The following is a 25,429-nucleotide window of genomic DNA, read 5'->3' on the forward strand; positions in this document are numbered from 1 at the left end:
CCAGCGCCAGCTCGGAGCGGGAATACCAGCAGCAGCAGCAGCCGCCGCGTCCCGTCGAGTCGTCCCCGCGATGTCGCGTCTCGGCTCGGCGCCGCCTTGCCTCCTCCTCCTGCTGGCCTTCTGCTGCTGCTGCTCGGCGTCCCTCGGCGAGCCCTCGCCCTCGGCCGGCTGCCCGCCGTGCGCCCCGTCCTCCGAGTGCCCGCCGCTGCCGGCCCGGGGCTGCCCGCTGGGCAAGGTCCGCGACGGCTGCGGCTGCTGCTGGGAGTGCGCGCGGGGCGAGGGCGAGGCGTGCGGCGCCGGGTCTCCGTCGGCCGGGCCCGCCGGGGGCTGGGGCCGCTGCGCCACCGGCCTGGAGTGCCGCCGTCGGCGCAAGGGCCAGCCGGGCGTGTGCGCCTGCAAGAGCCGCTACCCGGTGTGCGGCAGCGACGGGCTCACCTACCCCAGCGGCTGCCAGCTGCGGGCGGCCAGCTTGCGCGCCCAGAGCCGCGGCGGGCGCCCCGTCGAGCAGCGCAGCAAGGGGCCTTGCGAGCAAGGTAGGGGGCGCCGCTTGCGAAGGGAGCTTGGGACAGGATTTATGGGGGGCAGTGGCGTAGCGTGGGTTGTCAGCACCCGGGGCAAGGCAAGTAATTTGCGCCCCCTAACCCGTGGATTTGCGCCCCCTAACCCGTGGATTTGCCCTAACCCCGGTGCGGCTGGCCCCCCCTGCACCCCCTACGCTACGCCACTGATGGGGGGGCAGCCTTTATGTTAGGGGGCAGAACAGTTATTTGCAATGCAATTGTTGTTGTTGTTTAGTCGTTTAGTCGTGTCCGCCTCTTCGTGACCCCCTGGACTAGAGCACGCCAGGCACTCCTGTCTTCCACTGCCTCCCGCAGTTTGGTCAGACTCATGTTTGTAGCTTCGAGAACACTGTCCCACCATCTCGTCCTCTGCCGTCCCCTTCTCCTTGTGCCCTCCATCTTTCCCAACATCAGGGTCTTTTCCAGGGAGTCTTCTCTTCTCATGAGGTGGCCAAAGTATTGGAGCCTCAGCTTCAGGGTCTGTCCTTCCAGTGAGCACTCGGGGCTGATTTCCTTCAGAATGGAGAGGTTGGATCTTCTTGCAGTCCATGGGACTCTCAAGAGTCTCCTCCAGCACCATAATTCAAAAGCATCAATTCTTCAGGGATCAGCCTTCTTGATGGTCCAGCTCTCACTTCCATACATCACTACTGGGAAAACCATAGCTTTTACTTTTGCAATTGGTTACTTTTTTATTATTATTTACTCGATGGGGAGGGCAGCTGCCCTCTGGACCCCCGGCTACGTCCATGGCTTGGGAGGAAGCGGGTGGGAAAAGGTTTTGGATGGATCCGAACAACGGAGCGTTGAGTCCCACATCCCAGCTCACTTACACACAGATGGGCTTTATCCCCTAGAAGGCATGACTACAGTGGTACCTCAGGTTACATACGCTTCAGGTTACACACTCTGCTAACCCAGAAATAATGCTTCAGGTTAAGAACTTTGCTTCAGGATAAGAACAGAAATTGGGCTCCGGCAGTGCGGTGGCAGCAGGAGGCCCCATTAACTAAAGTGGTGCTTCAGGTTAAGAACAGTTTCAAGTTAAGAACAGACCTCCGGAACGAATTAAGTACTTAACCCGAGGTACCACTGTACTACTAATCCCATCAAGTTGAGGGAGGGGTGGCCCCCTCAAATATTTTATGGGGGGCAAAGGGACCTCAGCCCCTAGGAGTTAGCTCCTATGCTACAACTAGAGGTTGGATGGCCATCTGATATGGATGCTTTAGTTGAGATTCCTGCATCGCAGGGGGGTTGGACTAGATGACCCTTGGGGTCCCTTCCATCTCTACAATTCTGTGATTCTAACAGGCAATCGCAGGCATACTGCCTCGAACCCTGACGACAGCCAGGTACCTTCCGTGAGTTTGGGGGGAGGAGCTAAGATGGCGTCGTTAGAGGAAGCATTGATTTGAGCTCCGCATTAGTTGTACAGTTTTTATTAGTTTGTATTAGTTTTTACTAGTTTTATCAGCTTTTTATTAACTTTTACCAGTTTTAGTTTATTGCTCATTATCTTTTTCTTAGTTATTTTAATCACAAAGCTTAAGCCATGAGTTTGACTAGTCCACATCCCAAGTGTTAAGTCTTAATTTTAAAACTCAGCCCCTCTGAACTTGGTAGGGTTTACTTCTGAAGAAACATGAATAGGTTTGGGTTGTATGGTAGCTACACTGTCGTATCTGCAAATAAGCCCCATTGAACTGGGTGGGTAAGAATAGGTGGCGCTGTGGGTTAAACCACAGAGCCTAGGGCTTGCCGATCAGAAGGTCGGTGGTTCGAATCCCCGTGACGGGGTGAGCTCCCGTTGCTCGGTCCCTGTTCCTGCCCAGCTAGCAGTTCGAAAGCACGCCAACACAAGTAGATAAATAGGTACCGCTCCGGCAGGAAGGTAAACGGCGTTTCCGTGCGCTGCTCTGGTTCGCCAGAAGCAGCTTAGTCATGCTGGCCACATGACCCGGAAGCTGTACGCCGGCTCCCTCGGCCAGTAAAGCAAGATGAGTGCTGCAATCCCAGAGTTGGTCACGACTGGACCTAATGGTCAGGGGTCCCTTCACCTTTACCTATTGTAATTATGACGGTGTATTGCACTTCCAGCAATGAACTTCAGGCAAAAGGGAAGGGGAAATGACTTGCCCAGGGTCACCCACTGAGTTTCATGGCTTTGAATCAGGCTGTAATCCTATAAACATACCTGGGAATAAGTTCATTGTTACTTCTGCAGGGTCTGCCGTTGTGGGCTCCCCTTAAAAATAACCCGGTGACTGCCATTCAGCACTGGGCCCCAGCTGGTACCAGTTTATTTTCCCATGATGCCCCAGGGTGATGTGCTTATTATTATTATTATTATTATTATTATTATTATTGGAAATTCAAAGGGTGGCTTACCTGGTTTCTGATTCAGAAGGCAAAGGCAGACAGATCCTGGTGAAGAGAGATGCTATGTGTGTTGCTTTTGTACTCCTTGCCTCTACACCCTTTTACAGTATTTATGTTGTATACTGCAAGCATGTCCAACAAAGAGATCGTGATCTACCAGTAAATCACTGGACGTCTGTGGTAGATCACTGGTAGATCACTGGCTCCCCTCAAAGAAGCCCAACCACTTTGGCACCCTAAAGAAACGGGGCTTATCCCCACCCTAAAAACAACTTTGACCTGAACACCCCAAAAGGGGGTAGATCACAGCCAGTTTTTAACTCTAGATTGCAGTCTCTTGGGAGTTGGCCCACCCGTGTTGTATAGGAATGGACCACCCCTCTTTCTGTGGGCAGGCTTGCCTTTAAGTCCTCCAGCCACCTTTGCTTCTCCAGCCCTCAGAGCAGAGGTGGAAATCAGCGGTTATGTTCAGATGCAAAGTGCAGGCGCAATACTCTGCCAAGCTGTTTTTCCCAGAAAGCTGTCAGGGTGGAGAGCACTCGATTTGTTTGTTTTCGGTCTGAGGCCTGTGTGGGAGCCTTGGAAAGGAGCCCTGCTCTTAGTTTCTCGGTGATGGGCTGCAGTTGCTTGGCTGTGCGGGGAAGCTGCAGCTCCCTTCCTTTATAAAGTAACACAACGTCAGGTCTGCTTCTTTAAAGCAGAGTGTGGCCATAGATGGGAGGAAGTGGGCATAAATGAGGCTCCAAGACCAACCTGGCTGTGGGGCTGCATGCCTCAGTTACATCGTGATTGGCTTATTGCCATGCGCTGTTCAGGGAGCTAAGTTTGCAGAGTCAACAGATGCTTCAATTGGTCCAGCATATTATACCCTCCTACATTTCTCCAATGAAAATAGGACTTCCTGTTCATTATTATTATTATTATTATTATTATTATTATTATGTGGCTGGGGAAGCCCAGCCAGATGGGCAGGGTATAAATAATTTTTAAAATTTAAAAAATATTATTATTATTAGTATATCACTACTACTCCTACTACTTATACCCTGCCCATCTTATATTCCCCCAGCCACTCTGGGTGGCTTCCAACATATATAAAAACATAATAAAACATTAAACATTTTTTTAAAAAAACCTTCCGTATACAGGGCTGCCTTCAGCTGTCTTCTAAAGGTTCTATAGTTACTTATCTCCTTGGCTCAGGGGTTGCATAACTCCCTCACCCTCCAACATTTCTCTGATGAAAATAGAGATGTCCTAAGAAAAGTAAGACATTCTGGGATCAAATCAGGAGCTGGGACAGCTTCTGTAAATCTAGGACTGTCCCTGGAAAATAGGGGACACTTGGAGGGTCTGGCATGTGGCTGCCAGCAGGTTAGAAGGTGCCGTATTATACCTAACCTGCATAGGTTCTGCACTGGTTGGTTGTGTATTGAGTCAAAGGATTTTATATCTGTGTTGTTGTTGTCTGTATTTGCATTGGGGTAAAGTAACTGCCTTTTGGTTCTAGAGGGTACAGCTACTATTGGTTCATTTAAGCTGCTGTATTTGGATCCTCTGTCTTATTGGTTTCCTCCAAAAGGCAGGACTGTGATTGCCTGATATTGTTCCCTCCAAAGTGTGTCCTTTCTAGCTAGTTCCCTGTCCCTATAAATGTAGCTCTCCCCCCCCTCAGGTTTCAGTCTTGTTGCTTTAATAAAGAAGTGTTACTAGAGAACTGTCTCCAGCATATTATGTCAAAAGAGCTGAAATCACAAACCCCACGTCACAACAGTTGGCAGGTCACTTCCAGGCACGATTCAAACTACTGGCCCTTCTAAAGCCATGCCAGGGAACATTCTGGTCAATCTTCCATTCTAGTAGTAGGCAGAGCTAGATGGAAAAGTGGGTGGAGCATAGGATATTAAGTTTTACCTTTGTATAGTAGGCTAGTTTCTACACACTTGTACACCCTTCTCCGTCCAGGCAAGGGAGAGTCATTATCAGAGCACATTCCAGACAGGCAAAAACAACTCAGGTGTGTAGCCTGCAGAAAGTATCAAGGGCCAGATAGGGAGACCTGGAGGGCTGGATAGAGACCCCTGGAGGGTCATAAACTGCCCTCCTCCTCTTTGATCTGCCCACTCCCTAAGAAAAGGGGAGGAAAGGCCTTTGCTGTCTCTCCCCACCAGTGGGTAGAGAGACGGCTGGTACCTACGAGAGACAGGGCTTTGTCAGTGGCTGCACCAATATTGTAGAAGATCTTGCCTCACAAGTTTCGGGTGTCCCACTGTCTGATGGTCTTCTGCCTGTGAGCGAAGACGTTTTCATTCCAGCAGGCTTTTTTGCCTGGCCTGGTAGTTCATGGATTTAAATCATCACATGGTGGTGGTGGTGTTGCTGTTGTATTTATTAACTTATATACTGCTTAATGCCAAAATACCGTATTTTTTGCTCTATAAGACTCACTTTTTCCCTTCTAAAAAGTAAGGGGAAATGTGTGTGCGTCTTATGGAGCGAATGCAGGCTGCGCAGCTATCCCAGAAGCCAGAACAGCAAGAGGGATTGCTGCTTTCACTGCACAGCGATCCCTCTTGCTGTTCTGGCTTCTGAGATTCAGAATATTTTTTTTCTTGTTTTCCTCCTCCAAAAACTAGGTGCGTCTTGTGGTCTGGTGCGTCTTATAGAGCGAAAAATACGGTAGGCTTCTAAGCAGTTTACAAAGTATAAAAACCAAATTGCACAAACCATTAAAATATAAATATCCATAATTAAAATACGCACTAAAACAGTGCTATTAAAACAAGACAGTCAATTAAAAACGGGAGATTGTTTTACTTGTCTCTACTATATTTGGCATTGTTGTTTGATTATGTTCCTCTTAACTGTTGGAAGCCACCATGAGCAAGGCTTATGCATTAGAATGTGTTGTGTAGAAATTATTGCATGACTAATTCTTGCAACATTTCCCCTGCTGAGTTGGAGATATACTGCCTTTGAACATGGACGTTTGATTCAGCTGTTGTGATTAATGGTCACGGACAGGCCCATTCACCATCATTTTATGTAATCCTTTTTCAAAGCCCTTTAAGCTTGCGGCCTTCGCCACGTTGTGTGGCAGTAAATTCCCTGACTGAATTATGTGTTGTGTGAAAGAGCGCTTCTTTTTGTCCATCCTTGAATTCCAGCTGTCCAGCTGTCCTAGTTTTTAAATGCCAAAATAGCTGATGTTCTTCCCATGACTTGGTGCTAATGAGGCTAACAGCAAAGGGAAAGCAGTTCTGCTAGCAAAATATTCATAATATCTGGAGGTTAAGCACTGCCAAATTTTCAGAATGGAAAGATAATAGAGCTTGCGGGAATACAAACCAGCTTGAGTTACGGTAAATTGTGCTCTTTCCCTAGGCAGAACCTGATTTGACACCTCTGGTTTATCTTCATATATATATACAGTAGTCTTTTCTATTTCCCCCTCCTGAGTTCATCTGCCTGCCTTGCTGTTCCCAGGACTTGTTTGGGAGTTTTTAAAATATCTGGTGTTCCATTTATCCATTTCTGGAGGCAGATTATATACAAAAGTCACCAAGTTCACTTATTTTAACAGTTGAGTTCTTTTTAGACTCCTTGGGCGAATATCATCAGCACCGAACCAATTTACTGGAACTGATTTACTGAAGGCTCGTCTCACATGTGGCCACTTAATCAATTAGATCTAGGGATCTGGCACTTTTACAAGTGCTGTATAACATTAATTCCACACTTGCAAGAAATCGATATTTTTAGTGTGGCAGCATCTGATCTTCGGCACTCCCACCTGATTCATGTTAAGCAAGTAACTATGTTGTACTTACTGCTTTATACGCCTGCTAAAACCTTCTTTGTTTAGGCAAGCCTTACCCAAGCATGTAAATTTGTTTTGTATGTTTGTTCTTAAAACTGTTGACTTTAAAACAGTGGACATTTATCAAAATATAAAGTCAGTTTTTATTCTTTCTAATATTTTACACTCTATTATGTAAGATATTATGTAAGATCAGAAGGTCGGTGGTTTGAATCCCCGCGACGGGGTGAGCTCCTGTTGCTCAGTCCCTGCTCCTGCCAACCTAGCAGTTCAAAAGCACGTCAAAGTGCAAGTAGATAAATAGGTACCACTCCGGCGGGAAGGTAAACGGTGTTTCCGTGTGCTGCTCTGGTTCGCCAGAAGCGGCTTAGTCATGCTGGCCACATGACCCAGAAGCTGTATGCCGGCTCCCTGGTCCAATAAAGCGAGATGAGCACTGCAACCCCAGAGTCGGCCACGACTGGACCTAATGGTCAGGGGTACCTTTACCTCCACCTTTTTATGTAAGATGCTTTAGATATATTTTTGGTATATAAATCTTGCTAAATAATTAAACTACTGATTAAGTTATGGATCTGGAGACCTTTCATCATGTCTCCCTGGTGATGTCTTCCGATTTGCCCATACCTTCTCTAAATTTAGTCAACCTTGCTCAGGGGTTCAGTGGTTGCAATCCTAAGCAACACTGTTACAAGTTGAGACATGAATCCTGGCTCTTCGTTTGTCATCATAAATATAAAGGTAAAGGTAAAGGGACCCCTGACCATTAGGTCCAGTCGTGACCAACTCTGGGGTTGCAGTGCTCATCTTGCTTTATTGGCCGAGGGAGCCGACGTACAGCTTCCGGGGTCATGTGGCCAGCATGACTAAGCCGCTTCTGGCGAACCAGAGCAGCGCACGGAAACACCGTTTACCTTCCCGCCGGAGCGGTACCTATTTATCTACTTGCACTTTGACGTGCTTTCGAACTGCTAGGTGGACAGGAGCAGGGACCGAGCAACGGGAGCTCACCCCATCGTAGGGATTCGAACCATCGACCTTCTGATCGGCAAGTCCTAGGCTCTGTAGTTTAACCCACAGTGCCACCCGTGTCCCATAGCATAAATATACTTATTGGCAAATAAGGTGCCTTGAAATTAGAGGTGCTTTCTTCTGTGTAAATATATTTAGAATGGCGCTGTTTTTTCCTCCAAGAAAGTTTGCTTAGGAATAGGACTTAAATGCAGTTGTTTGGAGAGGACCATTAATTTGTGGGGAAGCTGACTATAGAAAACAGGGCATGAAGAGGGGAGCTTGTTGGCATCCATCTGTCACAGGAGACAATGGAGGCGTGTGCCTTTGGGGGTGAGGTCAAGCTGTTGGAAGGTTGCAACACTTGCTCTGGTTGTGGAGAATAGTGCAGGACAGAGATGTTTTGCACCTGGGGCAGATGAAGACATCCGGTTGTGTTGTTGCCATGGTGTTTCTTCTCTTCACTCTCCTCCTAGTGGTCATTTATTCTCTGGTCACCGCTGTAGACTTCTCTGTGGTCTTCATAGCTGAGGAAGCTGTGTTGAAGTGAAATGTTCTGGAAGGCCTGCAGCCGCCATGTTGGTAGTCAAGATAACCCCCAAAATAATTGGTCGTTGATTGCAAGAAGGAGCTCAGAGATGTTTATGTTTCCTTGCTTTGATATATGCTAATGGGCTTGCTTTGAGGCTGTGCTTATCTGTGGGCCGCAGAATGCTGGGCTCTTGGCCCAGGGAGGGAAGAAGTTTTGGATAGCTACCACCTGTGGTTCAACAGTGTTCAAAACTCCCATTTTGTGACAGGGAATTTCATTAGTGCGAGCAATTTCTGAGCTTCTGGGTGCCGTACTGCGCCTAAGATTTCAGATTAAAACTGCAGAGTGAAAGGAAAGGAGGACCTTTTTCTGCCTCTCCCCTTACAGCTACTCTCTGAAGACTGGAGAAGAGACCCTCTTAAGAATATTAGGGGGGTGGGCCGGGGAAGGACTAGACAGTGTGAGAAACGAATCTAATATTTTAGAGGCAGTTCATTCATTTCCGGCTTTGTATTTTTGTTATTAAAAAAGCACGCCTAGACATTCCGTTGTTGGGGCCATAACCTAGGTTTAAGGTGCCATTTAACTCCTATCTTTCATATATCAGTTTCTAACGCTGCTCACCAGCCAGTTGTGATGGGAGGTTCTGGGCAAAGTGACAGGCTGCTTCATGCATAAAGGATGTATGAGCGTTTGATTGGGCGCAGACAAGTCACCATTTCTTTAATAAAGAACTAGAAGTGCCTGTTCTGGTGTTTTTGACATCTTTCTTTGGTATCCCTACATCAAACCACTCACTCAGGTCTGCCTTTGGTTCAGAGCAGAAGGGCATGTTGGTCAGGGTTGCCAGCCAACCCATGCAATGTGTGCCCAAGACGCATTGTTCTTCACTGTTCTAGCAGTTTATTCCCAAGCCTGTTTTGTTTTTGTTTTGTTTTTCTGTTTTAGGCAACTTTGGTTGATTATCCTTTTTTCCCCACATTTGCCTAATACATAAAAATTAGTGTGCATGTGGATATTTCATCCTTGCAAGGATAGCATTTATCTCAATGACCATTTTTTCTGATCTCTGCAGTGGAAAGAACGATCTACAGTTCATGGCAGGTTAGACCATTTGTGTGCAGTGAAAGCCCAGAGGGTCAGGCAAAGGTCTCCTTTCAAGGGTCCGGTTAAAAAGATATTTTGGAACTTCTGTCGCTGTGCATATTTTCCACAGGAAGTGTGGCAAATGGGACTGCACAGGCCCTCTTTCTTGTGAGAGATTACTTGCTTGCTTTATAAGTTGCTTGTCAGACTATGAATTTGGAAAAAAGCAACTTTCATACTGGGAATATGTCACTGAGCTCTCAGAAAATAGTCCTTCAAGAAGATGCTTTTACCAGGAATGGCCACATGTTAAAGAATGTTTAGTCCAGGTCTGAGGAACTTGTGACTCGCTAGACTGGTTGATTCCCCATGGGCAGTTGTTGTCATTTAACAGAGGGCATTATCCTAATCCACATTCTGCTTGAGGCAAGCTGTTTCTGAAGCTGGAAGGTGAATATTTTCACGCTGGCTTAAAATGTACCCACCCTTGCATAATATCCTTGTTATTTCCATTGGGGAGATTTTATTCTTTACCCTGCTGTCATGACAATGGAACTGTGCCAGTTTTTATAGTCAATAAGTCTGGGAATGTACCAGGCTTGCCCTCCTTAGGGCATGACTTCTTCTCCCTCTCTCGTCTTTGAAGATGGCACCTTCTGTCCATTTGGGGGCTTTCAGTATTCTCGTCCCAGTGAGCCACTATTATTCTGGAAAATGTAATTTAAGCTTTTCCAATTGACATTAAAGACTTGCTGGTTGTTTTGCTGTGCTCAGTCTCATGCGTGGCCTGGGAACATTCAGATCAAAGTAATGTAGAGAGGCAGGACCACACAGGCTAGAGATGTCCTGTAAGGCTTGGAGGAGAGGGCTCAGAGCAGGGGTCAGCAACCTTTTTCAGCCGTGGGCCGGTCCACCGTCCCTCAGACCATGTGGTGGGCCGGACTATATTTTGGGGGGGAAATGAATGAATTCCTATGCCCCACAAATAACCCAGAGATGCATTTTAAATAAAAGGGCACATTCTATTCGTGTAAAAACATGCTGATTCCTGGACCATCTGTGGGCTGGATTGAGAAGGCGATTGGGCCGCATCCGGCCCCCAGGCCTTAGGTTGCCTACCCATGGCTCAGAGGAAGCAAAATACATAGGTTATAAGCAGAGAAGTTGCACATTTTGTCCCCTGATATCAGTTTTGTACTGTTTTCTGAACTTGGAGATCTGTTATTTGTTAGGGCCTGTTGAAGAAACACCAGTACAGTGCTGGCAGCAGAACATTTTGATTGTCTGAGGCTTATGCGATCAGGTGCCTGAGATTTTTCTAGGTATGTGTCAGGGGACCTTGCGAAAGACTTTCCGTTTCCCTTGGTAATCCGAACTGCTGGGTCAGCTTCCTAGTGACTACAAGAGACTTCTTGGAGTTTTTAGATTACCTGCTTAAGTAGGGTGAGAATGTGGGACGCAAGTAAGCATATATAGTCAGTGCTAACTGACCCAAGAAGAATCTGCAGAGCGCTCAGAAATAGTGAAGTCCTAGCCAGAAACATCCAAGCAACTTCTAGCCACCTCCCAAATAGCGGCTAGGAATGTTAATGTGAAGAGCTGCACCTATTTTCTTTTCTGAGGCGATAAAAATGCAATGACTTTGAGGGAAGCATAGCTAAACATTTTAACTACACAGCTGTTTCTAGATACGGTTTTTATAGCACCGGTTGGACCACTGAGCTGCTGTGTATACTTTTACCAAAGAAGTCTGGATCACAGCACCTCTCTCCGTTTACTTTTTTCCCATACACACATATAAACATAACATATACTAATAGCGAACGCAAGTGATCAAGTGTTTATCAATTTGGAAGACATACTGGGCCACCCAAAAACAAGATAATGCTTTATGCGTGCCTTGGGACTTTATTAAGGATGCAGAAACCACCGCTTCATTTTTGGGTGGCCCGGTTTTCACTTCCTAAACTGTGATAAGCAGGAAAATCTAAAAATCCAAAACAATGGCCTGGACCTGGGAGCTTCTAGGATATCAGGAATGGGGTAGGGCAGTGGCAAAGCATATGCCCACGCTGCCCAGGGCAGGCATGCTCCCGAGGGGGTGTGGCGTGGAGGGTGCCCTCCCAGGCTCAGGATAGCCCAGTGGCGTAGCGTGGGGGGTGCAGGGGGGGCCAGCCGCACTGGGCGCAACATATGGGGGGCGCGCTCGCCGCCTCCGGAGTCGCCGGAGAGCCTCGGGCGCAGGCTGTAGCAGAGCCCCATGTCTCGCGGAACCGACGAGCTGTGTGTGCGTCCGGGCTGAAGGCGTCCGGCAGGCAGCAGCTCTCAGCGCTCGCCATGGTCCCCGCGCATCAGGGCCACGGAGGGCGCGCCAGGCAGCCCCTCCTCACAGCCCCCCCACCACCGCTGCTGCTGCAGCTGCTGGGCCATGTTGCATTTTCCTCGCCTCTCTGCCCTCCTCCTTCTCCAGGCAAGCGGCGTCGTTTGGGCGGCAGCACCAGCGGCAACTCGCCTCAGATCACCTGACACGGACCTGCCGCCGCCGTGGCTACCTTACCGTAAATAGCCCAGCCCAGGCAGCAGCAAGAAGAAGCTGGCAGCGGCGGCAGGTTAGGGGTTAGGGGCGCAAATTACTTGCCTTGCCCCGGGTTAGGGGGCGCACATTACTTGCCTTGCCCCAGGTGCTGACAACCCACACTACGCCGCTGGGATAGCCACTCGGGTGCCCGGAGTGGCGCATATGGCCTGCAGCCGGGGACGGAGCAAGCCGCCCATGGCAGACATTCGGTGTGCCACCCTCCCACCACTCCCAAGCCTCCCCCAAGCTGTCAAAACAAAGGGGGAAGGGGGAAATTGAAATACTTTATTGTCACTTGTACAACTTGTATACAGTGAGATTACACGCGCGCACCCCACTCAGCTCTCTTAGTCTTAATTCCCCTCATTTACTGACACCCACCCACCAAACCCAAAAGTCAGTTGCCCTGTTATCTTTTCATTCAGCAGCCTAACAGCCCATGGATAGAAGCTGTTCTTTACCCTGTTGGTGCAGCTAATCCTGCTTCTATATCTTCTGCTTGAGGGCAGGAGATCAAGAAAGTGCTGGCCAGGGTGTGAATCATCCCTGAGAATTTCCCTCACTCTCCTGAGGCAACGTTCTTCCGCTATTTCATCCAGCGGATTCACAGGACAGCTGTATTCACCACCCTCTGTAGGCACTTCCTATCAGTTGATGTGAATGCCGCCGGCAAAGCAGCATAGCTCCACCCCTTACCCCGACGACTCGGGGTAGGCTTGGGAGTTGCGGGCGGGCGGTGCGCTGAATGTCACCCCCTCAGTGGGGGCAGTCATGGCAGTCTTTCCCCCCTTCCTACACCCCTGGGGTAGGGTGGGGCTCTGGAGGTGGAAGGGAAGAAGTAGAAATTGGCCTTAGGAATCTTATGAGAGAGGGAGAAAAATGTATCTCTTATCTACAGTGGTAGCTCAGGTTACAGACACTTCAGGTTACAGACTCCGCTAACCCAGAAGTAGTACCTCGGGTTAAGAACTTTATCTCAGGATGAGAACAGAAATCGCGCGGCAGCACCGGGAGGCCCCATTAGCTAAAGTGTGCTTCAGGTTAAGAACAGTTTCAGGTTAAGAACGGACCTCCGGAACAAATTAAGTTCTTCCTTTTTTAAAAAAAAATAATATTTATTAAAGTTTTAAAAGTTACAGAAAGAAAAGAAAAAGAATTAAACATAACAAAACCATACAATACAATACAAAGACAAAAATACTACATATACATAACAAAAAACCAAAAACAATTAAAAGAAAAAGAAAGAAAAACACATCCAATACTTTCAGTGTTATTAACTTTCATTTACTTGTTTCAACGACCTCCTCACACCTCCCTTTTTTTGTGTTCCACTTCGATTAATTGTCTCAGCAAATCCTTTCCATCTTCCTCAATTTTCTGTCCTATCATTTAACTTAACAAATTCCAACATTATTTTTTCCTTTAATCCATTTACAATCTATTGTACTTAATTCTTTATAGCATTTCTGCTAAAGCCATGTAACTTCATTTCAACATCTTTCTAACATTCCTTAATTTTACAATATTTCTGTAAATAATCTTTAAATTTCTTCCAATCTTCTTCCACCATCTCTTCTCCCTGGTCTCGGATTCTGCCAGTCATTTCCGCCAATTCCATGTAGTCCATCAACTTCAACTGCCACTCTTCCCGGGTGGGTAAATCTTGAGTCTTCCAATACTTTGCAATGAGTATTCTTGCTGCTGTTGTTGCATACATAAAAAATATTCTATCCTTCTTTGGCACCAATTGGCCGACCATGCCCAGGAGAAAGGCCTCTGGTTTCTTCATGAAGGTATATTTGAATACCTTTTTCATTTCATTATCAATCATCTCCCAGAATGTCTTAATCCTTGGGCACGTCCACCAAAGGTGAAAGAATGTACCTTCAGTCTCATTACATTTCCAACAACTGTTTTCGGGCAAATGATAAATTTTTGCAAGCTTGACTGGTGTCATGTACCACCTGTAAATCATTTTCATTAAATTCTCTCTTAGGGCATTACATGCCATAAATTTCATACCTGTGGTCCATAACTGCGGAACAAATTAAGTTCTTAACCCGAGGTACCACTGTACTTTCATCATGCCATGCGTAATTTTTTAAACTTCTATCACCTCACCTCTAACTCACCTTTTCTCTAAACTATAAAATCCCAAATGCTGCTATTTTTCTTCATAGGGGAGACACTGCATCTTGGTTGCCCATTTCTGGCCCCCCCCCCAACTCCATCTACTTCTTCCCTAACTTCTCACATGAAACTCTGTGGTGTTAGCCTAATGATGGAGGGGTGGAGAAAAGATATAAACTTTCAGAAGAACACCCCCCCCCCATGTTTCACAATGCTGCGAATGTCTGGTCACTCAGGGCAACAGGGCTTCAGTTCCAGTAATCCTCTAAACATGGGCTTTAATTCCGAATAAACATGTGCTTTAATTCCAAATATTTTCTGGAAAGCCTGCATGTGACCTTTGCTGAACCAAGTCCTTTGGAACGCTGCCCGTTACACAGGCTTCTTGTGGGAGTTATGATTCTTTCTTTTACTCATTTAATGCATTGTTGTTGAGACGAAACATCCGGCAGAGTACTGTATTTTTTAAAAAAGGTATACGAGGAAGAACTCCTGTCAAGTCTCTGTAAATCCAGCTGACATTGTTTTCAGACAAACTACTTTATAATCAGTTGCAGATGAAGAGATTTCTCCCCCTGGGAAACGCCTAATATGAGAAGGGCGTTTTTGATTGCTTCGACCTCCCAGGTGCCATAACACAACTTGACAGCAACAAGGCCCTGCATATTAATCCTTCTGCTTCTTATTCGTGGCTTACATGATAGCTCTGCATGCTGCAGTAGGCGGCCGTGATTCTGGAATGAAAACTAGGAAGTTCCCACGGATTGGATCGCTTGTAGAATAAGCAAGCTGGGAACAGTCTCTCTGACTTCAGCCGTCAGAGGAGCTCGATCAAATATGTCTTACCACTCCTTCTGGAAATCTGCAGCGAAAGACTCCTAGGAAGAAGTTCCTAGAACTAAATAAGAAGGTTTGCAGCACCTGCTAGTGATTCCTAGCAACGTCCATTCAACATCCTAGATGGGGCAAATTTGCAAGCACAGAAACTTTGGTTTTGCACTGGGCCAATTATAGCTGCAAAACTTTGTTCAAGATGCACGTCCTTTCCATTATCACATGTTATTGCTTGTACACTGGGCGCTAGGACCCTACTAGCTATTCAATAAATTTGTTTTCTAAATTGATAGTGGGGGTTTTGAGATGGTAGAAGCTTCACTTAATAAAATGTTTAGGTAAAGGGGCCCCTGACCATTAGGTCCAGTCGTGACCGACTCCGGGGTTGCGGCGCTCATCTCGCTTTACTGGCCGAGGGAGCCGGCGTACAGCTTCTGGGTCATGTGGCCAGCAGGACTAAGCCGCTTCTGGTGAACCAGAGCAGCACACGGAAACGCCGTTTACCTTCCCGCTGGAGCGGTACCTATTTATATACTTGCACTTTGACATGCTTTTGAACTGCTAGGTTGGCAGGACTATAGCTCTCCTAGACTATAGCTATAGCTCTCCTAGAAGGTGCAATTCAGATGAGGAAACATTGACGTGAGATGTTCACTTGTCAGACACAGGCAGCCAGACTTACAAGCCAGATGTCAGAGGAGCCAATGAGTTTCTGACTGTGTTTCTTGTGTCCTGCAAGGGAGTGGTCCGCATCTGTAGAACAGTGCAGCCTTTCAAAAGTTGTGACACTGCGTACAACAGGATGCAAGTGCGCCACTGACATCCTGCAGTGTATGAAACTGTTCCATAGAAACACAAACTATAATTGGCATTTCCTGTCCCATGGAGATGACAACATTGCTTTTTAATGCATGGGATGATGGGCCCACACGTAATGGTGTTTGCATTGTTAAAAAACAATCTTAACAAAGTATCCAGCCTTCATTACACACTGTTCATTTTGGCCAGGACCGGATTTAGGTTTGATGAGGCCCTAAGCTACTGAAGGTAATGGGGCCCTAAAAGTCTGGAACGGATTAATCCATTTTGCGTTGCTTTCTATGGGAAAGTGCACCTTGGTTTTGGAACGCTTTGGTTTTGGAACAGACTTGCAGAGCAGATTAAGTTTGAGACCCAAGGTACTACTGTATATAGAAATGAGCAAACCAGTGATATTTTAGGGAGCAGGCTAGCAGGTGGGGCCCATTACTTACATCATAGGAGCCTACACAACACAAACACTGTTGCTGTATGTAGCTTTTATTTTGTTTTTTATCATATTTTGGAAATGTACATTCAGTTTTTTTCCCTTTAAATTTTTTTGGGGGGCCCAAAAGAGTGGGGCTCTAAGCCATAGCTTGTTTAGCTTATACATAAATCTAGCACTGATTTTTGCTGCCATTCATATGTTGCCATCTCCAAAGTCTGTATATTTAATTGCAATTCTGTAGAAAGGAATGCTAATCTATACATCCCATGTTGCCCAAGGCAGTGCAGGAACTGACTAAGGGGTTCCCCTCTATTAATTATTTTACCAATAACATAGAACATACATAAACATAAGCAGACTTTTGTCAGGCTCAAACTTTTAGCTCACAACATCTTCACGGGCTACCTGTTTGTGTCTTGGCTCATACTAGCATTGGCCTTCATAGCTGCAGGTCCAGTCTCGCAAACTACCACATTGATATTCGCCATCAGCAGTATCAGCAGCAAAGAAATTTAGCTCCAAGTATGTGTTGCATAAAGATCAATGGCTGAATTGTTGATTACAGGATGGTTAGAAAGAGCACACGGAACTGGGTTGGGGGTGAAGGGAGGGAAAGTAGGTTCAGTGTTCATTGTGCAAAAGCCACTTATTTCCACTGTAGAATCCTGAGAATTTCTGTGTTTCCCAGACTTTTGATTGCATATTTGTATTTCCCAGAGGGTCCCTTCAGGTCTAAATTCCTTTCTGCCATGGGAAGGCTGTCCAGTGGATCGTGGGCTTTCCTTGTGATCATACAAGGCAACAGAGATAAATAAATGTCTTGTTACCAAAGTTGGGTGCCTCCCCCTCTCTCTGCCAAGCGGGGGCAAGAGCCCATGGGGTTCCAGGCACTCACCCAGGGTGTGTGTTCCTTTGGATAATCGAGACACAGTGGGGGACCATTGTAGCTTTAATAAATATGGTTTATTCACCTATTGACACCTTCAGTCTGCACAGAGGGAGTCCAGATCTTACAGCATGGTCATCTCAAGTGGGGCTTGTTCCTCCACAGAAATGCAGCACTGAAGTCCAAGGCATCTCTCCCAGCCAGCCTTCAGCCAGCCTGCCCAAAATGGATACCAGTCCTCCTTCCTTCCTTCCTTCTTCTTCTTCTTCTTCTTCTTCTTCTTCTTCTTCTTCTTCTTCTCAGCAACCCTTGCTCAAAACTCACACCCAATTACACTGGCAGCCTTCCTAATCCCCAGTCTCTGATCACACCTGAGGACAAGAGGGGGATTCAATTCTCTTGCATTACCAATGGCCCTCAATGGCCCTGTATTGTTTCTTAATATTTAAATATTAAATTTTAATATTTAATGCTGTGCTGTACTGTTTTGATTGGGAGCCGCCCAGAGTGGCTGGGGAAACTCAGCCAGATGGGCGGGGTATAAATAAATTATTATTATTATTATTATTATTATTATTATTATTATTAATGGCACTAGCTTGGCCAGGTCATTTTTTGTTTTGTTTTTTGCATAGGCTAGCCCAGGAACTCCTCTGCAGCTTGTATCTCTCCCTTCACGTCCCAAATCATCAAAATTCTACCATTTATTAATTCCTAGGGTTTAGGACAGGCATGGCCAAACTTGGCCCTCCAGCTGTTTTGGGACTACAATTCCCATCATCCTTGACCATTGGTCCTGTTAGCTAGGGATGATGGGAGTTGTAGTTCCAAAACAGCTAGAGGGCCAAGTTTGGCCATGCCTGGTTTAGGAGGTCTGCACACACACACGTACACAAACACACACACTCTAAATGTATAACAATATCTTTCACTCAGCTGTTCAGCCCTGGGCAGTCTTGACATCGTGCTTTTTGGATGCCTTGGATTGGCAGCGCTTCCTCGCGAAGATTGCTGTAGCTGACTTGAGTCCGAAGGTCTGTCTCTTCCCATGGCACTTACGGCCCCCCAGGGACCCACTTCCTCTCCAACGCTGAAGCAGATCCGAGGGAAATAGAACAAAGGGTCACAACCCAGCCAACTCTGCCTACCCAAAGAAAGAAGCTCGCGATTGTAGCCTGCGATCTAAAATCCAGCAGGGCCTTTCGTGCTAAATAAAACTTTGGAGCGCTGCGAAAAGCTCCCCCCCCCCCTTCTCCTAGGACTCTCTTAGATTTTTCACTTGAATTCCATGGGCAATGTTCATCCATTAGGAGTAACACAGTAGTTTAGGAGGGGGAAATAATCTCCCTTACCGGGGGCGGGGGAGACCTTAAAAGCAAAGAAATGTTTCTTAAGGAGATATTGCCATTTATTTATTTATTTATCTATCTATCTATCAATATTTTTTTTATTGATTTTCCAAAATTCATAAACAAACTAGCTAACATAAATCCTAACTGTACATTATCCAATCTTAGTAACATTGTTAAGAGACTTCCTCAAATCCCCCTGGCTGAGTTTCAATGTATATCTTTGTAACAGTTTTCCAAAACAGATTTTTCATAAAATTAATCACTTAACATCTTTCTTTCTTTTCATGTTAACTTTTTAAAACATTTCATTTTAACTTTAAACATATTATTCTATAACATCACATACTTAAATCCTAAGCCTATCGGGTATTTGCGAGTATTTCTATTTAAATTGTCTTAGCATATTTAGCTAAATAGTCTTTGAATTTCATATAATTTATATCTATTTATTTATTTATTGGGGGGGGGGAGGGAAAGCAACTTCTATGTCTTGTTGACATTTCTGGAAGCCACTGGAGGCCATTCCCTTGTACAAAGAGTGATCGTGCAGAGGCAAGACTGTACAGTACTGTCGATTACACCAGTGACGCAGCGGAGCTCGCAAACAGGAAACAGCTGTCCCTCTTTGCTCTCCCATCTCTGCTGCTTGGATGAGGTTGACCCTTGAAACTGGACAAGCAATAGTTCCTTCAGGAAGCTGGATACTGTCCGGCCACCTGAGAGAGGGTTGGACTAGATCAGCCTTTCTCAGCCTTGGGCCCCCAGATGTTGTTGAACTACAACTCCCATCACTCCTAGCTAGCAAGGCCCAGCTCAGGGATGAAACAATACGGCTCAAGTTTAGCCAGATGACATATTGTTTACTTACTAACTTTTAAAGAATTTGTGACAGTACAGTCATACCTTGGTTTTCAAACAGTGGCTCATGTTCTCCTGTCCTGTCCCCTTTATAAAGTTCTGAGGAATGAGATCACCATCCCACTCTTCCTTACCATCCCAGGCCGCCCATCTGTGGCCACATTGTTCTTTCTTTTATCAGACAACAGCAAAGGTTGCTAGGTTTATCGAGGGTGCAATGAGATTAAGGGCCACTATCTGAACAATAATCTTGGTCATTTGATTGCCCTTTTTACCCATTGTTGACTTTTTATTTGTATATATTGCTTGTTTTATGTTACCATGGCCGTTGGCTAATGCAAATAAAGTTTATCTATCTAAAAACAAACAACAAACCGCTTAGTTCTCGAACGTTTTGGCTCCCGAACGCCGCAGACCTGGAAGTGACTGTTCCGGTTTGTGAATTATTTTTGGAAACTGAACATCCGATGGGGCTTCCACAGCTTCCGATTGGCTGCAGGAGCTTCCTGCAGCCAATCAGAAGCTGCACTTTGGTTTCCGAATGTTTTGGAAGTCGAATGGACTTCTGGAACGGAAGTACGGCTGTACTTCATCCTATTAATTCCTGCCTGCATTGCCTGACTTTCTCTTGTTTCCAGGACCATCCATTGTGACACCCCCAAAAGACATCTGGAATGTGACTGGGGCCCAGATTTTCCTGAGCTGTGAGGTCATTGGCGTCCCAACTCCAGTGCTTACTTGGAACAAGGTCAGTGACGTTTGATGTTAATTTTGAAAATGATCCCCTGAAATCAATGCAGTGCTTCACCAGAGCACTGCCAAGTTCTCCCAAGATCTGCAGAAGAGCACCACCAGTATGTCCTGCCCCCAGCTCCCATTGATTCATTCCATTGGGTGCCGTTGCATGGAAAGCCCTGGTGGATTGTGTCCTCTGCAAGAGCACTTTGTGTGCTAACCTTGACAGGTAATTTTGACACATGGAGGGATACAGGAGGAGGACAGGGGAATTTAGACAATTGGAAAGGTATTGTTTTGAGCAATTAACCACTGAGAAAGGTGACCATAAAGGTATTCCAGATGCATAAACAGAAGGGATTAGGACGGAACATGACAAAACAAGAATGAGGCTTGGAGGAGGGGAAATCTAAACGCGTTGCCAAGTCAAACACTCCCTCGGAGCTCTGCAAGCATAATTGAGATTACTGAAAGGGGCGCGCTTTTTTTATTTGTACTTTGCTATAATGAAAACTGATAAAAATATTTGAGGGGGAGGTTTTTTAACAACAGTTACTTGCAAAAACAAAGCTACCGACTCTGTGACCAAAAGAGATTGTGCAGTTTGTGGATAAGTAGAAAAGATCCCCCCGCCCCCCCCCCCCGTGCCTTGCTTTCCAGCACCTTTTCTGGGTTTCGTTCCTGTTTATCCTTCTAAAACCAGCTCTGTTGCACTTTACCATATTAGGGCCTCTGTAGGGAAGAGGCACAAGTATTAAGGAATGCCTCCTTCTGAGCTCAAGCATATTCTGAGCGCTTTGGAAACACGGAGATACGTTGCAAGTGCTCTCGCGATCTTCCACCCATGCTGCGGTCTGCAGCCATGCGGGTGTTAGAGAGGAAGACAGGAGAGCTCAAACTAGATAACAAAAGCGTTCTTGGTTTCTTTGAGGTGGCTAAGAGTCAGCACGTTGTGTTTGGAGGCTCTCGGTTCCCAATTCCTATCCAACCTCCCAGGTTTCTGAGATATCTTTAGGCATGGTTAGGGATTCTGTCCCTTTGGGATGGGGCAGTAGCCCTTGAAGAACCAGGTTTACACCCTGGGAACTTGCTGGGGTCCAGCTGTGCTCCTGAATGCTCAGGTCATCTCCATGGCCAGGAGTGCTTTTGCCTAGTAGCTGCACCCCGTTCATCATGGCTGCTAGCCACGGGCGGGAATCAACTACTGTATTTTTCGCTCTATAAGACGCACCAGACCACAAGACACACCTAGTTTTTGCAGGAGGAAAACAAGAAAAAAAATATTCTGAATCTCAGAAGCCAGAACAGCAAGAGGGATCGCTGTGCAGTGAAAGCAGCAATCCCTCTTGCTGTTCTGGCTTCTGAGATAGCTGCGCAGCCTGCATTCGCTCCATAAGACGCACACACGTTTCCCCTTACTTTTTAGGAGGGAAAAATTGAGTCTTATAGAGCAAAAAATATGGTAACTGGTCCTGCCAGCAGAAGCCCCTCACAAGATCTTCCACTTGCACAATGGGCCTCCCTGCCGAAATTGGGGGTCAAGAGCACCCCTGGAACAGCGCACAGAGGAGGAGAGGGAGGGATTTTTCCATTTGCCAAGGCAATATGCATGGCCTGCCAGAGCAGTGGCCTTAATTGCAATGCTGAATTCTTCCCATAGAATTATATTTCCTCCAAATGCGTAAAACTTCCAACTATCTTAAACTCTGGGAAATTAAGGTATTGGGACAATCCAGAGGCAATTGGAGCGGGGGAACTTTAACTGTAAGACTTTCCCCTCATCTGCCAGATAATAAAAGGCCAATATGGCATCCAAAGAATGGAGCTTCTTCCAGGAGATCGGGACAACTTAGCCATCCAGACTCGTGGTGGTCCTGAGAAACATGAAGTGACTGGTTGGGTATTGGTAAGTTCCTGTTCTCATTTCAGTTGAAATAATCAGAGTGGGTTGTATCCATCGTTAGTCCCCCACTTACATTACTAGACACGAGTAACTTAGGTCCATTAATTTTAAGGGGGTCTCCCTGTGATTATTACTAGCATTTTGACAGAGTGGCAGCCTCTTTCAGGGAAGAAAGAGGCAGTTCAGACTGAGGGCTGGGACAGATCGTGGCACCTTGGGGCTGTGTCTAGTGAGTGGGTGAGTTTGTGCCTTTCTAGGCCTGCTAGCAGTCCACGTGACCATGGAACATTCGCCTCCTTGCTTGTAGCACAGGGGTTGCTAATCTGGGGCCATCCAACAGTTATTGTACTCCGGTCATCAAAAGAGACAGGGGAGTTGTAGTCCAGCAACATATAGGAAGCCACAGGTTCGCCACCCCCAGATACAGTGGTACCTTGGTTGTCGAACAGCTTGGCTCCTGAACAAACTGGCTTCCAAATGCTGCAAACCCGGAAGTAAATATTCCGGTTTGTGAATGTTTCTTGGAAGCCGAACTTCTGACGCGGCTTCCGATTTGAGTGCTGGAAGCTCCTGTAGCCAATCTGAAGCCGTGCCTTGGTTTTCAAACGGTTCCGGGAGTTGAAAGGACTCCCAGAATGGATTAAGTTTGACAGCCAAGGTACCACTGTATAACAAACCTCTGACTCTTGAATGTACAAGGGCAGGTTCCCACTGCTCCATCCGCCTTTGCCTCTGGCCCTCACCTACCACAAGGGAGCAGAGTTCTCTGGCTGAAAAAGGTTCTGAACATCTGGTATACAGCATGAATGTGAACCTTGGAAGATACATTTTCTAGTTATCTCCCACTTAGACTATAGCAATGCGCTCTATGTGGGGCTACCTTTGAAGGTGACTCGGAAATTGCAACTAATCCAGAATGTGGCAGCTAGACCGGTGACTGGGAGCGGCCGCAGGCGCCATATAACACCGGTTCTAAAAGATCTACATTTGCTCCCAGTACATTTCCAAGAACAATTCAAAGTGTTGGTTTTGACCTTTAAAGCCCTAAATGGCTTTGGCTCAGTATACCTGAAGAAGCTTCTCCACCTCAATTGTTCAGCCTGGATACTGAGGTCTTCCTCTGAGGGTTTTCTGACCGTTCCCTCACTGCAGGAAGGGAGGTTACAGGGAACCAGACAAAGGGCCTTCTTGGTAGTGGCACCTGCCTTGTGGAACGCCCTCCCACCAGATGTCAAGGAAATCAAGAACACAAAACTTTTAGAAGATGTCTGAAGGCAGCCCTCTTCAGGGAGGTTTTTAGTGTGTGATGTTGTGCTGTGTTTTTACTGGGGTTTTTTTGTTGTTGTTGTTGGGAGCTGTCCAGAGTGGCTGGGGCAACCCAGTCAGATGGGCGGAATAATAATAATAATAATAATAATAATAATAATAATAATAATAATAATAATGATGATGATGATGATGATGGGATGGGATGGGATGGGATGGGATGGGATGGGATGGGATGGGATGGGATGGGATGGGATGGGATGGGATGGGATGGGATGTTTCAAGATCACTTTTCCTCTTGACCTTTTGAGTGGAATTTGGCCTCTGACATCTTGCTCAACTTCATTCAAATGGAGAAACCACTCGAGTTTTTTTACGATTGAGCAGCATAAAATTTGTTAAATAAAATGAATAAAGTGTAAGTGTGTGCGTGTGAGAGAGATATTTCAGGTGAGGCCTAACTGGGTGTATTTCCCTTCCAAGGTGAGTCTGACAACTTTTAAGATAGGAGCAGGCTGTTCCTTTGTATGGTGGTACTATTGGAATTTACTTCACTGAGAGACCCATTGAGCCAGCTCTGCTAGGGGCTTTCAGAAGGCAGAACTTGCCATTTATTTGGGATGCCTGCTGTTCCAAGTAAATAATTGGCTGCTGATTACAGATTCAGTGTGCATTATATACTGTGATTGCATTAAAAGCCTGGAGAGCAGAAAGCTGGGACACAAGTTACGGCTTAGATCCAAAGAATAGGCATAAATCCACTGAGACTCTCCCCCCCCCCCCCGCTTTCTTGCCAGAGCTGTGTGAGAGTCAGGATGATGCAGAACAATACGCTGGGTGGGGTGGGTGGGAGAATCACCCCTGTACAAGGAAAAATGCCCAGCATGCTCCCATGGGGAACTTTTGGATCCATACCATAAAAAATAAATTTGAGAACACATGTTTTCCATCTAGAGATGAACAGCCTTCAGAACTGTTTCCAGGGTCTTGCTAGACATCTTTTCAAGAAAGATATGAGACAAATGCAGATCCCTTCATTTTAAAACTTTCTCATGCCCACAATTACACGTTATTAACTTAAGTCAATTGTGTGTGTGCGCGCGAGATTCATATCCAAATGCTTTCCATTAATTGCAACAAAAACTGAAGTTGTTCTAGTTGTTCATCTGGAAAACTGTCTTGCAATGGACTTGGGGCTCGGCTTAACCAAGTATCCAGGATGCAGCCAATTTATCATGGCTCTGTTTCAACAGATATCCCCTTTGAGCAAGGATGATGCTGGAGAATACGAGTGCCATGCACTGAACTCCAAAGGAGAGGCAACAGCTTCTTCAAGAATTACTGTGGTTAATTCTTTACAGGAAATACCCACAAAAAAAGGTAGGGAGTTTTTTTGTGTGTGAGAGAGCGCGCACTTTACTGCATTGGGGCCAATATGAAAAGCCAACATGTGACTGGATATAAAAAAAATGTGAGCCTGTTGACTTTAGTAGCATATCGTGTACAGTCATGTTTTAACATTTCCTACAAGAATTCAGAAAATCTGACTCGAGTTTCAATGGGTGTTGTTAAATGTCAAGGCAACTGAAAATAAGGTGTGTTTTTTTAATTGACACAATGCAAAGTCATCAAGAAGGTGAAACAGGCTCCCACTCATGTCTGGAGCTGTTTCTTTTCTTTCCTGGCCAGCTTAGCAAAGCAAGAGGATAGATTCATAGTTCCGCTTGCCTTGTGATTATAGTCCTGCAGGACATTGTAAAAGGAGCTGGCAGGAGCCTGGAATGGAGACGCATGCTTGAGCATTGGCTATCACAACATTCAGTATTGCTTGCAAATGGGTCCCAGGTCAGGACAAGAAATCATGCTTTTGTATATGCAGCCTAAAGACCCTGTTTATCTATTATTGGGGAGCTTTTACAGATATTTTTAAAAGCAATATGTTTTGGGGTTTTTGTTTTTTTGCTTCAAGGGAATTCACAGAGCTTCTCAGTTCTCTCATGTGCATTTCAAAGAAAACATAACCCTTCTGCATTTATTTATTTATTTGCAGGAGATGGTGCTGAACTGTGAAATCTGAAGATTCTATATTGCACATGAAGAAGTAGAGGCTATCTCATCCATGCTAGGTTTATGTTAATCTCCGAGAAAACTGCTGTGTTTATTTCCCTTTCATGGCACCTCTACAGTTATTCATCCCTTGTATAATTTTTGCTAATGTATCAATAAAATATTTTACAACGGATA

At 46.0% G+C, this 25,429-nt stretch overlaps 1 protein-coding gene and 1 long non-coding RNA gene across 2 annotated transcripts in view; one reads left to right on the forward strand and one right to left on the reverse strand.

The window, feature by feature from the left end:
- The window catches only part of LOC309332618, an 86,616-nt gene extending 65,369 nt beyond the window's left edge, over positions 1-21,247 (reverse strand). Inside the window, exon 1 of the long non-coding RNA XR_014152250.1 lies at positions 21,222-21,247. This is a non-coding gene — a long non-coding RNA (uncharacterized lncRNA). The remainder of the gene's footprint in view (positions 1-21,221) is intronic.
- Positions 1-25,427, forward strand: IGFBP7 (insulin like growth factor binding protein 7). Its single transcript, XM_081845566.1, has 5 exons — positions 1-533; positions 19,920-20,029; positions 21,806-21,922; positions 24,439-24,565; positions 25,236-25,427. The coding sequence occupies exons 1-5, from the start codon at positions 71-73 to the stop codon at positions 25,253-25,255; spliced, it is 837 nt and encodes a 278-aa protein (XP_081701692.1). The 5' UTR covers positions 1-70; the 3' UTR covers positions 25,256-25,427.
- The last annotated feature ends 2 nt before the right edge of the window (positions 25,428-25,429 follow it).

This window comes from Podarcis erhardii (assembly GCF_964252035.2).
Source record: "Podarcis erhardii genome assembly, chromosome: 17".
NCBI lineage: Eukaryota > Metazoa > Chordata > Lepidosauria > Squamata > Lacertidae > Podarcis > Podarcis erhardii.

What these genes read in the sequence shown, in the direction of transcription:
- IGFBP7 (XM_081845566.1), top strand. Translation starts at nt 71, where the DNA reads ATGTCGCGTCTCGGCTCGGCGCCGCCTTGCCTCCTCCTCCTGCTGGCC. An exon ending in AAGTGACTGGTTGGGTATTG is followed by an intron (nt 21,923 to 24,438) that starts GTAAGTTCCTGT and finishes CTGTTTCAACAG; the next exon opens with ATATCCCCTTTGAGCAAGGA. An exon ending in GGAAATACCCACAAAAAAAG is followed by an intron (nt 24,566 to 25,235) that starts GTAGGGAGTTTT and finishes ATTTATTTGCAG; the next exon opens with GAGATGGTGCTGAACTGTGA.